This window comes from Palaemon carinicauda, chromosome 7 (genome assembly GCF_036898095.1).
Source record: "Palaemon carinicauda isolate YSFRI2023 chromosome 7, ASM3689809v2, whole genome shotgun sequence".
Taxonomy (NCBI): Eukaryota; Metazoa; Arthropoda; class Malacostraca; order Decapoda; family Palaemonidae; genus Palaemon; species Palaemon carinicauda.
This window is the reverse complement of record NC_090731.1, coordinates 11,071,406-11,085,575: the sequence shown is the minus strand read 5'-3', so window position 1 is coordinate 11,085,575 and position 14,170 is coordinate 11,071,406. Positions and strand designations below refer to the sequence as shown.

The window sequence follows — 14,170 nt, the reverse complement described above, 5'->3', positions numbered from 1 at the left end:
ACTGGTGCCTGGGGGCCCTCAGCAAGAAAACCTCCCATACGGACAAAGATTCTGCCATGCTGTTAATGTCCTGTATGGATAAGGCCATCAGAGACGGATCGGGCGAGCTAGCGTCCTTGTTCGTGTCAGGGGTTTTGAAGAAAAGAGAACAGCTGTGTTCTTTCCTTTCCGCCAGCATTACCCCTTGCCAACGTTCACAACTTCTGTTTGCTCCTCTTTCGAAGTTTATTTTTCCCGAAGAGCTCATTAAAGATTTGTCGGCTGCTTTGATTCAGAAAGACACGCACGATCTTGTGGCTTCTTCGGCTCGTAAGTCTAAGGCTTCCACCTCAGCCCCTAAGACTTACCGCTCCCCAGTGACTGATACCCCTGCGACTAGATTCATACCGCCCTTTCGTGGTAGAGCCCCCAGCCGAGGAAGCTCCCGTCCAGACTCTTACAGAGGCAAGTCCAGGAAAGGATCCAAGCCATCCAAAGGAAAACACTGACTCTCCGATTCTCCAGACGACAGTAGGAGCCAGACTCAAGACCTTCTGGCGAGCTTGGGAGATGAGAGGTGCAGACGCACAGTCTGTCAGTTGGCTGAGGTTCGGTTACAGGATTCCATTCTTCCTTCAACCACCTCTGACCACTTCGCCCATCAACCTCTCTCCCAACTACAAAGAGGAGGACAAGAGGCTAGCTTTGCACCAGGAGGTGTCGCTTCTTGTGCAGAAGAAGGCTGTGGTTGTAGTCCGGGACCATCAATCCCCGGGCTTCTACAACCGCCTCTTTCTTGTGGCCAAGAAGACAGGAGGTTGGAGACCTGTCCTGGACGTCAGCGCTCTCAACGAGTATGTCACCAAGCTGACGTTCACGATGGAGACGACCAAGTCGGTCTTAGCAGCGGTCAGACAGGAGGACTGGATGGTCTCATTGGACTTGAAAGATGCTTATTTTCACGTTCCGATTCATCCAGACTCCCAACCTTTCCTAAGATTCGTTTTCGGAAAGGTCGTCTACCAATTCCAAGCCCTGTGTTTTGGCCTAAGCACAGCTCCTGTGGTCTTTACCCTTCTGATGAGGAATGTAGCCAAATTCCTTCACTTGTCAAACATCAGAGCCTCCCTCTACCTAGACGACTGGCTGTTGAGAGCCTCCTCGAGTCGTCGTTGTCTGGAGAATCTTCATTGGACTTTAGACCTTATCAGAGACCTGGGTCTATTAGTCAATTTGGAAAAATCTCAACTCATTCCCTCACAATCCATCGTGTATCTGGGAATGGAAATTCAGAGTCAGAGTTTTCGGGCTTTTCCATCGGCCCCCAGGATAAGCCAAGCCCTAGAGTGCATCATGAGCATGCTGAAGAGGAACAGTTGCTCAGTGAGACAGTGGATGAGTCTCACAGGGACTCTCTCGTCCCTAGCCCTGTTTGTCGAGCTGGGCAGACTCCACCTCCGCCCTCTTCAATTCCACCTTGCAGCTCATTGGGACAAGAGTTCTACCCTGGAAGCAATCTCTATCCCTATCAACCAAGAGATGAAGACCACTCTCCTGTGGTGGAAGCACAACCTTCTTCTCAGAGAGGGTCTATCCTTGGCCATTCAGACCCCCAATCTTCATCTCTTCTCAGATGCATCGGACTCGGGCTGGGGTGCAACCTTGGACGGAAAGGAATGCTCCGGAATGTGGAACGAGGAACAACGATCTCTCCACATCAACTGCAAGGAACTGCTGGCAGTTCATCTAGCCCTGTTGAACTTCAAGTCCCTCCTGCTAGGCAAAGTGGTGGAGGTGAACTCGGACAACACCACAGCCTTGGCTTACATCTCCAAGCAAGGGGGGACCCATTCGAGGAGCCTTTACGAGATCGCAAGGGACCTCCTCATTTGGTCAAGAAGTCTAAACCTCTCTCTAGTCACGAGGTTCATCCAGGGCAATATGAACGTGTCAGCAGATCGTCTGAGCAGAAGGAATCAGGTCATTCCCACGGAATGGACCCTCCACAAGAGTGTGTGCAACAGACTTTGGACCTTGTGGGGTCAACCTACCATAGATCTGTTTGCCACCTCCATGACCAAGAGACTTCCTCTGTTTTGTTCTCCTGTTCCAGACCCTGCAGCAGTTCATGTGGATGCCTTTCTACTGAACTGGTCCCATCTCGACCTGTACGCATTCCCTCCGTTCAAGATAATCAACAAGGTTCTGCAGAAATTCGTCTCGCACGAAGGGACACGGCTGACGCTGGTTGCTCCCCTTTGGCCTGCAAGAGAATGGTTCACAGAGGTACTACAATGGCTAGTAGACTTCCCCAGGACTCTACCTCTAAGAGTGGACCTTCTACGTCAACCTCACGTAGACAGGTTACATCCAAACCTCCACGCTCTTCAACTGACTGCCTTCAGACTGTCGAAAGATTCGCTAGAGCTCGAGGCTTTTCGAAGGAGGCAGCCAGGGCTATTGCCAGAGCAAGGAGGGTTTCCACTCGTAGGGTCTACCAGTCTAAGTGGGAGGTCTTCCGAAGCTGGTGTAGAGCCAATTCAATATCCTCTACCAATACCTCTGTGACCCAAATAGCTGACTTCCTGCTTCATCTTAGAAATGAGAGATCCCTTTCAGCTCCTACGATTAAGGGATATAGGAGTATGTTGGCCTCAGTTCTCCTCCATAGAGGTTTGGACCTGTCTTCCAACAAGGACCTTCAAGACATTCTTAAGTCTTTTGAGACGTCTAAAGATCGTCGTCTTTCCACTCCAGGCTGGAATTTAGACGTAGTCTTAAGGTTCCTTATGACATCTAGGTTCGAACCTCTCCAGTCAGCTTCATTCAAGGACCTTACCCTCAAGACTCTTTTTCTCGTTTGCCTGGCAACAGCTAAAAGAGTCAGTGAGGTTCATGCCTTCAGCAAGAACATTGGTTTCACGACCGAGTCTGCTACATGTTCTTTCCAGCTTGGATTCCTAGCAAAGAACGAGCTTCCTTCACGTCCTTGGCCTAGATCGTTCGAGATACCTAGCCTTTCCAACATGGTAGGTAACGAACTTGAGAGAGTTCTTTGCCCTGTCAGAGCTCTCAAATATTATCTAAAGAGGTCTAAACCTCTCCGAGGACAGTCAGAAGCCTTATGGTGTGCCATCAAGAAACCCTCGAGACCCATGTCCAAGAATGGGCTTTCGTATTATATAAGGCTTCTGATCAGAGAAGCACATTCTCACTTAAAGGAGGAAGACCTTGCATTGCTGAAGGTAAGGACCCACGAAGTAAGAGCCGTAGCTACTTCGATGGCCTTTAATAAAAACCGTTCTCTGCAGAGTGTAATGGATGCAACCTATTGGAGGAGCAAGTCAGTGTTTGCATCTTTTTATCTGAAAGATGTCCAGTCTCTTTACGAGAACTGCTACACCCTGGGACCATTCGTAGCAGCGAGTGCAGTAGTAGGTGAGGGCTCAGCCACTACATTCCCTTAATCCCATAACCTTTTTAACTTTTCTCTTGAATTCTTTTGTTGTTTTTATGGTTGTTACGGTAGGCTAAGAAGCCTTCCGCATCCTTTTGATTTGGCGGGTGGTCAATTCATTCTTGAGAAGCGCCTGGGTTAAAGGTTGTGTAGAGGTCCTTTAGTAGGGGTTGCAACCCTATATACTTTAGCACCTTGGGTTGATTCAGCCTCCAAGAGGAACGCTGCGCTCAGTAAGGAAGACGAACTTAAAAAAGAGGCAGAGTAACGGTTCAATTCGACTTCCTTACCAGGTACTTATTATTTCATTTGTTATTAGAGATAACTGTTATATGAAATGTGGGGATACTTGGCTATCCTTTAATCTTGTTCACTGGTTTTCACCCACCCCCCTGGGTGCAAATCAGCTACATGATTATCGGGTAAGTTTAATATTGAAAAATGTTATTTTCATTAGTAAAATAAATTTTTGAATATACTTACCCGATAATCATGATTTAATTGACCCTCCCTTCCTCCCCATAAAGAACCAGTGGGATCGAGGAATAATTGAGGAGGTGTCAACAAGAAGTACTTGAGTACCTGGCCACAGGTGGCGCTGTTAGTACACCCCCTTCTAGTATTGTGATAGCTGGCGTATCCCTCCTTAGATTTCTGTCGGGCAACGGAGTTGACAGCTACATGATTATCGGGTAAGTATATTCAAAAATTTATTTTACTAATGAAAATAACATATTTATATCCTGGTGTGATACAATGGGCTCTTGTTGAAACAATTATAGTTGTTATCTGTTATAACTAGTTGTGGCTAGCCCGTGAGACACTTTAAAACGTAAAAGCTTCAACCGGAAATATTTTGTTTCCTGCTTTGGTGTTATGTTCTCTAATTTTTCATTTCCGTAGGATATTTAAAGATATTTCATGACATTTAGGCTCTTATCATATCGTCAGTTATTCTATCTTTGAATCTATAATATATTTGACAATCATATTTGAACCTCTAGAGTGAAATTTTTTAATATGATGAAAAATTTACATTATTATGATGATAGTATTAGACTCCAGATAGGACAGTTTCTAGTTTGACATTAAGATGGAAGTAAGAAAAACTCATTATCTTGTGATGACTGTAGCTATGATAGAAGCCAGTTAACAGTCATAATGGCAAATTTTGGGTGGAATTGATTTTCAGTTTATAGTATCTGGTAAATTTTGGGAGGAATTGATTTTTAGTTTATAGTATCTGAAAAAAAAACTTGTGAAAGAATCACTGAAAACTGCTGAGATTGGGAAAAAGATATTTAAGCGTTAAGATTTTGAAAGCCAATTACCAAGGTTATTTTTATTGGGATGAATGAAATCCAGAAAGGAAAGTTTGTTAGTATTGATGCAAAATATACGAAGATAATAGGGTGATTGAATTAGTCCTGGAAGTGATGGGAGGCCCTCCTCTCTGTGTGAAAAGAGGTAATTTGCTCATAACATATGTGATTATCAGTCAATTGTATCGTTTTATTTCAGAGTGACGAAAAAACCCGGAAAAAACTATACGAGCTTCGTCACACCTGGAATGAAGTCTTTCCCAAGAGTAAGCTCTACATGCTTGACACAAAAGTCCAGTCTGTGGACCCAGCATGGCCCGTTGCTGCTGGGGCATCTGGTGGTGGCACTGCTAAAACAATTCATATCAATCCAAATGTAATTGTAAGTTTTTTATTTTCTGTGCATGGCTTGTTCTATTGACATTGCTCACCTGTCTTCTTGACGAGTCGGCAGGTTTTGATTTTGGTACGTTACAGCGTCGGTCCTTGTCCCTAGGAGTTCTGAGCTTGTTGCCCAGAAGCATCTCTCGTCTTGGCATTTTCATCTTGCGTAGTAGTTTCACTTGTATTTGTTGCCTGATCTCTAGTTCTGATGAGTTATATATTATTACTACACTACTCATGGAAAGGAGTAGTTCCACTTATAGTGTACAGTATGTGTGTAAAATATATATATATATATATATATATATATATATATATATATATATATATATATATATATATATATATATATATATATATATATATATATATATATATATATATATATTTACACACACACTATAGTTAATGTGTGTTGGTATAAATATTCCTATATAAGTGGGGATACCTTAATTTGGTGAGAGGGTTTGCATATCACCATGATCAGCAAAGCTGTACTTGTCAAGGCCATCCATAATAGTTTGGTTTGTTGTGAGCGATCAGATGAAAATCGCCTACCATTACCAATCCACACTGGCCAGCATCTGAGGCCTTTGTCCTGCAATGGACTAGAAACTGCCGCATTTGTTGTTGAGGTTTAAAGATTAGGATTGCTCTCTTCGTTCATTCTGCTTAATTTTGTAATAAATTAATGCTGGGAAGTCTGGAGACTGCAGGCTCATGTGATTTTACCCTTTCGTCATTCGAAGATATTTTTTTTTTCTTTTTTTATATGTAAAGAAGTCATGTCTAGTATTTTTTAATGTATTTCAGTGGTTTCATACTTTTGTTACAAGTTACAGTTTAGGCATTAAGATTGATGGTTCACTGAACTTTTTTGAAGGCCATGTTTTGAATCAGGTAACTTCTGTTCAAGTTCAGGGGTATAGTTACATGGTCTTTGCCAAACTTGAAAATTATTAAATGTGAAAATTGCAGTGGAGTATTTAGGTATTATAAGTTGGTGAATATTCTAGAATTTAATATAAAGCAAGTGATATATTTGATATGACTTGGAGCCAATAATTTTATACTTTAAATTGAGAAATTGAGACTCCTGCTCCTAATGTCTTTATCAGTGTTCTTCTTATACTGTATAAATACTGTTGATTAGAATTTATTATACATTAACTGCAGTGTTGAAAGACTATCACTTCTATATCATTTTATGGGTATGAAGTGATATATCTTGACTCTTTTTCACAGGGTATGAAGGGCGGATCTCGTCCATTGTCCAAAGGGGAGAAGGATTTGAAAGATCTGGAGATTCTCAAACGGGAAGAGGAGATTCTAGAGTTAAAAAAGAAAAGAATCTTACTAGAACAGAAAAAGAAAGATATGGAAAAGGTGAATTTACCACGCTTTTCCCCATTGATTCTGATATGCAATAATGTTGTGTGCTGTATTTCATATTGGAAATTATATGTAACAGCATTACTGTTATCAGCTGTGCAGGATGAAATGCACTGTTTGCGCTGTAAATTGCCGATTCTTTTTTGTTTGTTGAGTCATTCATTTCATCCAAGCTTATTTATTTCTGTAAAGGATAGGCAATAAGAGTATTTTTTTTTCTACTAGATTAAATTATTTTTTTTATTTGCCAGGGTCGACACCAGAAAGTGGAGCCTGAGCCTAAACCAGAACCACCAAAACCTGTGGTGAGTATTCTTTTTTGTCTTTTTTGTGTAGCCATTTTGAATACCTTTGTAAAACATTTTAGCAAATAATCATGCTTGCTCCTGTGCGTACTCATTGTCGATGTTCTTTGCATTTCATGTACTAGAACATACGTAGTTTAAACTAGAACTGTTTTGTCTGTCAAACACAAGAAGATGATGCTAAGAGTTTGAATTTAGCCGTCTGTCTGTTACGTAGTGTTAGCGTGTGGTCCGTAGGCTGTTTTTTTTTAAATCGTCACTCATTTAGAACATGAGTAGAATTTTCGTTGTATGATTAAAAGTCGTTTAACCTGTTTTTAAACATAATGAATCCCAATTCTGAAATAAGCTAGTAAAGGCACTCGGGGAAGGAAGGGCGGGCCATTACCCGAAAGTAGTTCGAGGTAAGTACTGTTAGGAAAAATACAAGTTACTTAACCCTTTCACCCCCAAAGGACGTACCGGTACGTTCTTGCAAAACACTTAATTACCTGTTTTTATATATTTTTGATAATTTTATGAGAAACTTTATCAGGCATTTTCCAAAAGAATGAGACCAACCTGACCTCTCTAGGACAAAAATTAAGCCTGTTAGAGCAATTTAAAGAAAATATATAGCAAAATGTGCTCAAAATTTAACCTTATGGTGGGGGTAAAAGGGTTAAAATTTGTGATTTGTTCCAACACGGAGTACTTACCTCGAACTACTTTCTTAGGAGACTTAAGCTTTAGGAGGTGGGAGTGGCCTTCTAGACCTAGAGACCTAGCTAAGCATACTCAGGTGAACCTAGATAGGAGGCTAGGTTCTGTTGCCAATCAGAAAACACGGAAAATAGGCAAAACTACACAAAAAGCTCATGTTAGTGTCTAAGTAACTCAACTCTGCATGAATTCCTTGGAGACATGTCCTTCTGATGATCCTGTGTCTCGAAACCCGGCTCAGGGGGCTACCCGAGCCCATCTTCGAGCGGAAAATAGGGGGAGGAAGAACAAGGAGGTTTTAAGGAACGACCCTGTGTCTCTTGGTCTTACTACCCGCGGTTGTTTCTGGGGCTATGCCGTCAAATCGTTTGGAGCGCGGAGATGATGGTTCCTATTGAGAACCCGTCTAGGGACTTCCTCGAATAGTCCTTTAGGTAATGAGCCGTGAAGGTTGACGGGATAGCCCAGGTGCCTGCTCTCAGGATCTGGCCCACTGCCATATTTTTCTCGAATGCTAACTAGGTACTTAGACCCCTAATGTCGTGGGGCCTGGGTTTACCCGGAAGGGGAATTCCCGCACTACTGTAGGTCCTGATAATCACCTGCCGCAGCCAGAAGGAGATAGTGTTCTTAGAGACTGGCTTCTTCACCGGGCCTGTGGAGACGAAAAGACTTTTGATACCAGGTCGAAGTCTAGCCGTCCTCTCTAGGTATTTCCTAACCGCCCTGACAGGGCACAGCTTCAAGTCCTCCGGGCTGTCCAAACGAGGAATTGCTGGTATTGAGAAGACCTCAAACCTGGAATCCCACACGGCTGGATTTTGGGTCTTAGCTACAAAGGAAGGCACGAACTTGAAGGAAGCCTCCCGCCAACCCTTCGAGTGTGAGACATCGTGAGACAGTCCGTGAATCTCCCCTACCCTTTTTTGCTGAGGCCAACGCCAGCAGAAAAACAGTCTTGAGGGAGAGATCCTTATCTACGATGTCTTTTAGGGGCTCGAACGAGGGTTCCGACAACATCTTCAGGACCCTGGCCACATTCCACTGCGGCACCCTGACGGCTTGAGGGGGCATACCTGCTTGAAACTCTTGATGAGCATCGAGATATGCCTAGAGGCTCCCAGTTTGATGCCCTTCAGGAGGAAAACTTGGCCTAACGCTGCACGGACTCCCTTGATGGCTGGAATAGACATGCTGACCACATCCGTGAGATAGACCAAGAAGTCCGCAATCTCCGGAATGGAGGCCTTCAGTGGCTTGATGCCCCTGGAGGAATACCACTTAGTGAAAGTGACTCACTTTGCTTGGTAGACCACTGCCAATGAACGCTTCAGATACCCAGACATCCTTGCTGCTGTTCCCGACGAATAGCCTTCCTTCCTCAGGAGGCGCTCGATAACCTCCACGCGTGAAGGCGGAGGGACCGAGGGTTCTCGTGGAACCTTTGGAAGTGTGGCTGCCGGAGAAGGTCTGGCCTGTCCGGGAGAGGCCAAGGTGGAAGGCACGCTAGTTCCTTTAGATCCACGAACCACTCTCTCTCCGGCCACCAGACATCTTCAGGTTGTGTGCCCTCCTTACTCTGTTGAGCACCTGCCTGAGCATCGTGAACTGGGGGAAGGCGTAAACGTTGAGATTGTCCCAAGGGTGCTGGAAGGCATCCTCTAACGCTGCTCTTGGGTCTGGCACAGGAGAACAAAACACGGGGAGCTTTGTGTTCAGTCTTGTTGCAAAGAGATCCATCACTGGCGAACCCCATTTCTGGATGATGATTTTGGCCACTTCTGGATCCTGATGAGGCCGTCGGCCAGGACGTTCCTTTTTCTAAGAAAGTAGTTCGAGGTAAGTACTGTTAGGAAAAATACAAATTACTTAAAATTTGTGATTTTTTCATGTATGTGGGAATGACATTTAATGCACTTGGATATGAGCAGTAAGAGCCCCAAAGGAACAGTAGAAAATTAAATGATGATGATAATTGAAACTGATGCATACTGTACAGTAGAAAATTATCAGGCTTTATGCGTGGGATTAGCTAGTACCCTTGCAATGAAAGCTATTAAGATGTCCTTTCTACCTTTGGTTTTAATTCTTGAAATGTGGTACACATGGTGCGCTGTGACCAATACGAAGTGTGTGTATTCTCTTTTTTATCCTACCTAACTTGTTCTGGTGAATGTTCTGCATCAAAAAAAAACAAAAAAAAACTTTCAAATTGATCAGTTTCAAGTTATGACTTTGTTTTTTGGTGTTTGCTTGGTCAAGAATTTTTATTTTGAGGACAACATTACAATAGACTTGTAACAGTAGTTTAAACTTTACTTTTGAGTTTATTGCCTCCGCCAACAAAGTTTGAAGGTTATGTTTTTGTCCCTGTTTGTTTATGAAAAGCTTCCTGGCCACAATTTTAATCGTAGAGTAATGAAACTTGCAGGGATTAACTGTTATGTAAAAAGTCGTGAAATTATTTAATTTTGAAAGGTCAAAGTCACGGTCAAGCAAAATGTCCAATTCACATATTCGGCCATAACTTTGGACATTGTTGTCACAGAGACTTAAAACTCGGTTCTTATTTGAGTGTACAAAAATCCTCACTAATAATACATGTCAAAATCAATGGTCAAGGTCAAGAAAAATAAGCTGCCACTGTGGAGGTCTGCGCTCTACTGAGTGCCCCTCTAGTTATGATCATGTTTTACTAATACAGTACAAGTATTGATATCATTTCTTTGCATTGGTATGCAAAAGAGCTTTATTATGACAATCCATACAAACCCTTCCGCTCTTTATTTGGAATACTGTATACTCTCGGCAAAGCTTGAAGCTAACCATAAGATTTTTAGCGAGGTACAACTACCCAACACTAGTTAGCAGGTCTACTAGTTGCGTTGGTACCAGTTATCCCACTCAGACACATATGTGTTGTACCACCACTTTTGCTCTTGGCTCGGGGAAATGTTGACGTTCTTTCTCTCTCCCCTGGTATTACCTCAGACAAACCACACAAGCTTGCTCCCATGTTAAAATGTTTGTTGGCAACCGCATGGTCAAAAGGAGACTCACAAAGAATACGATCTCATAGATTCGACAGGTAATAGATCATGCTTTGAATCCTGACTCTTCCCCACAGGGGTGTAGACCCAGAGCTCATAATTTAAAAAACTACTCTGTGGTACAGGTACTTCAAGTGAGTGTGTGGGAGCATCAGGCAACCTTTACAGCCCACTACCTGCAAGACGTAACCCACAGGAACCTTCGTACCTTCTCCATGTTATGCTGGCTGCACAACACGTGGTCTAAACACCTCAAGCTTCTTTGTTGAACAAGTAGCAGTTGGTTGGGGGCAGACGTTACCTGGGGTCAGTCTGTGATGAATGACATAGTGACCGTCTTCTTCTTTCCTTCATCTTCCCCTCTCTTGTGGTATAGCACATTCGGTATACTGCAAACTGGCATCCTCTGTAGATATGAACCATTTCCCTTGTTTAACTCGATACTGTACTGTACTTTTCCTAACAATACAAACCATGATCTCTTTATGGGGAAAGACACCTTTAAGTGGGTAGAAGTCCCACATATTTGTCTCGCTATCACCTATCCCCCGGCAAGTACTACCTGCAATCAAAAGTGACGGTATAACACAGATGTGTATGTGTCTGTAAGTGAGGTAGTTGGTACTACCCCCCTGCTAACTAGCTGTTTGTAGCTATACCTTGTAAAAAGTTGTATAGCTATTTTCCATCTTTGCCAAAAGTGTATTCTTTAAACAAAGCTCAAGGTTTGTTTTAATAGGAAAAATACAAGTTTCTTCCAATTTGTTATGTATATTGGTCAACTTTTTTCTACATGCACTAAAATTATATAGGAATGAGCATACCAGTGATTTGTGTTGGTTCTAAGTGAGCCATATTTTTTCTTTCTGTAACTTTTTCAGTTATGATCTATTTTTCTTGTCTTACTGGTTACGCTCCCAGCTTGAAGGTGTGCATTGCCCAGTTGCAGTCTTGAAGTACTTTAGTAGCTCTCATAAGCTTTAAGCCTTCATACTTATGCCACGAATATCTTTATTTTTTTGTGTGCATATGACCCATCAACTAGTTCAGTTATCTTCAGCTTTGAGTACCAAAAAGGATTTCATGCCTTGGCTTGAAAATACTCAGATAATTCTTAGGCTACAACACTGTGTTGCTCAACTCATTCAGATCTGATATATTAATGGAAGATTCTTTTAACTTTATTTTGTAAGTGATTTTATTAAGCAGATTTTTTAATTTAATTTCTTTATTTTATAGTTCATGAACACCATTGTTTTCTCCCTTTTTATAATATTTTGACGTAAGCTGGAAATCAATGCCCCTTTTCATTGGTGTATATGTTTCCTATCATGACAAAATAGATGACAAAGAACTTACAACTTGCCATCCTTTCTTGGAAACCAGATATAATAATAAAAAAACGTACCACAGAAATATTAAGACATTAACAATGGTCACTTTACCTGAAACAGCATTGCTTAGACTTGCTGGACGTGAAAGGAGGTGGCGTTTACATTGATAACGGAGCCTTTTCAGAAATGTCTAGAATAAGGCATCCTTTTCATGGATAATGGTGGACACCATTGTCCTTGTCCGGGCCAGGCCAAAACATGAGCTTTTTTCTTTTCATATCTCTTGATCATGTCCAGTTTATCCAAGACTGGACCCCTATAGGCCTTCTCCTTTATTTCAGATAGGCAAAGGCTAGGAGAAGGAAAACTCCAAAATCAAACCAAACAAGACCCCAACGGCGGAGCTTCCCAGCGCCGTCGGAAGAGGGCAATGCCTATCGGGCAGGCAACAAGGCGGGCCTTGACATAACAAGAACCCGGCAGCCCGATGCAACCAACATCGGAGAAGCCGCCTGTCTCATATGTCTTGAGCCGCGGTGAAAACGATGTGTGTGCGTGGCCGTTGCAAAGCCACGACCACCCAAAACAATATACCCAGCTACTGGCATTCGTTCGTTTCCTCCACCCTTCTTCTGATAGGAGGCTGATGGCTAACGACAGAACCCAATACTCGGACACGAGTGGGTGCGACGACGAGATTGTTATAGCATAAAGTTGGGATTCACTAATGTTCCAGTACAAATGCAAACATAAGTACTGTTAAGGACTCAGGTTCATATGGCTAGCAAAAATACGAATTATGGCAGACATTGAGATTGCAAAGATTCAAAAGGTCAATAATCACTTGTAAGAAGCTAATTATGTACGTAGGCGGTAGGCCCTCTTGTCGAAACAAGAGAGAAGCTGTTCGTCGCTGATATTTTTTTTTCTTTTTAATTTTGTTATCTTTATTTTGAGTTATAAGACAATTTAGCTTATTTTTATTTCATATTTGACAATCACGGGTTAAACTTTAAGCCTATCGTACTATTAACAACCATTCCCAAATTGATTGATCAGCTTAAACTTATGGAGTCAAGAGTGCTTCATTCAGGATACATACACATACCTGTACTGTGTTGTATGACTTTGAGAAGGATTGAAATGGCGTCATTATATGGACCGTGTGTTTTCGTTTATATTTCTAAAATTTTATGTATTATAATACTATTTTCATATTGAATGTACTCTTGTGTTATCTAATTTTATAAGAAAATTTTTATTTAAGTTTTTCATTGTTACTGTGTAACAGAGGCTGACGTAAGGTTGTAGAATACGAAATAATATGGATTTTATTTTTGTATCGAATTTATAAAAATTAGCAACGATGAGTCGGATATGACTTAAGGTGAAACGGCTTAAAGAGAGGTATTGATGTGTTTACAATATTGCTTGTGGTTTTGCTTGCAAATTTATTACCCCTGGGTGTTTTCAAGTTTTTGTATTGGGTTTCTTAACCATCGCTTGTTTTCAATATTTGTATTGTGTTTTCCAACCCTATATTGTTTTCAAGTCTTGGGTAAATGTATTTGGCCATTTATTTATTTTAAGGCTGTTGTATTTTTAAACATTTTGATTTTGGAAAATAGATGGTTTTTTTTTTCGTATATAGGCTATGTTTTGCAGATTTATTGTACAAGATAATGGCGGTAGGTATGCTCTACTGTATTACTTTTGTAGACGATTATCTGAGTGTTTCTTACCATTCTGAATTTAATGTCCTAGTATACGCAGTTTTTTTTAGTATTGTGCAAATGTACTGGTCCTGTGTAGGTATGCTAAAGATTATGAATTACTCTATTGCATTTGCATAAACTTCAGTTCATCTTGAAAGTTTTTTATTTACCATTTGTCTTTTTCTTACATTATTAGTATGTTTATAGTTTGTCTGTTTTTATTTGTTTGTTTCTTTACTGATAGTCCATTCTATATTTGTATGTTTGTCCCTTCTGTTACCTTATAGAGCAAGTCCAACGAAGACCCCTCACTTTCTGCCGAGAGGCGAGCCGAGATTCTTCGATCATACAAAATCAAGAAAAAAACCCCGTTACCAGTAAAGGAAGACGTAAAGGTCCTGATACACATATCCATGTTTTTTTTCTAGTACTTTACATTCCCCTTTGCTTGGCTTTTGGTATGTTTAGTGGTTTTTTTTTTTTCAATACCTATTTTAGACGTCTTCCTGTGGTGCTAATTCCAAACATAT

At 41.5% G+C, this 14,170-nt stretch overlaps 1 protein-coding gene across 6 annotated transcripts in view; it reads left to right on the top strand.

Moving 5' to 3' along the window:
• The window catches only part of LOC137643836 (pre-mRNA cleavage complex 2 protein Pcf11-like), an 80,795-nt gene that overhangs the window by 23,499 nt on the left and 43,126 nt on the right, over window positions 1-14,170 (top strand). For 2 of the 6 annotated variants that reach the window (XM_068376553.1, XM_068376551.1), the window contains exons 3-6: window positions 4,958-5,140; window positions 6,388-6,528; window positions 6,786-6,839; window positions 13,928-14,035. In XM_068376553.1, coding sequence (XP_068232654.1) covers window positions 4,958-5,140; window positions 6,388-6,528; window positions 6,786-6,839; window positions 13,928-14,035 — 486 coding nt within the window. The remainder of the gene's footprint in view (window positions 1-4,957; window positions 5,141-6,387; window positions 6,529-6,785; window positions 6,840-13,927; window positions 14,036-14,170) is intronic. The other 4 variants (XM_068376552.1, XM_068376555.1, XM_068376554.1 and 1 more) reach the window with 4 other exon arrangements.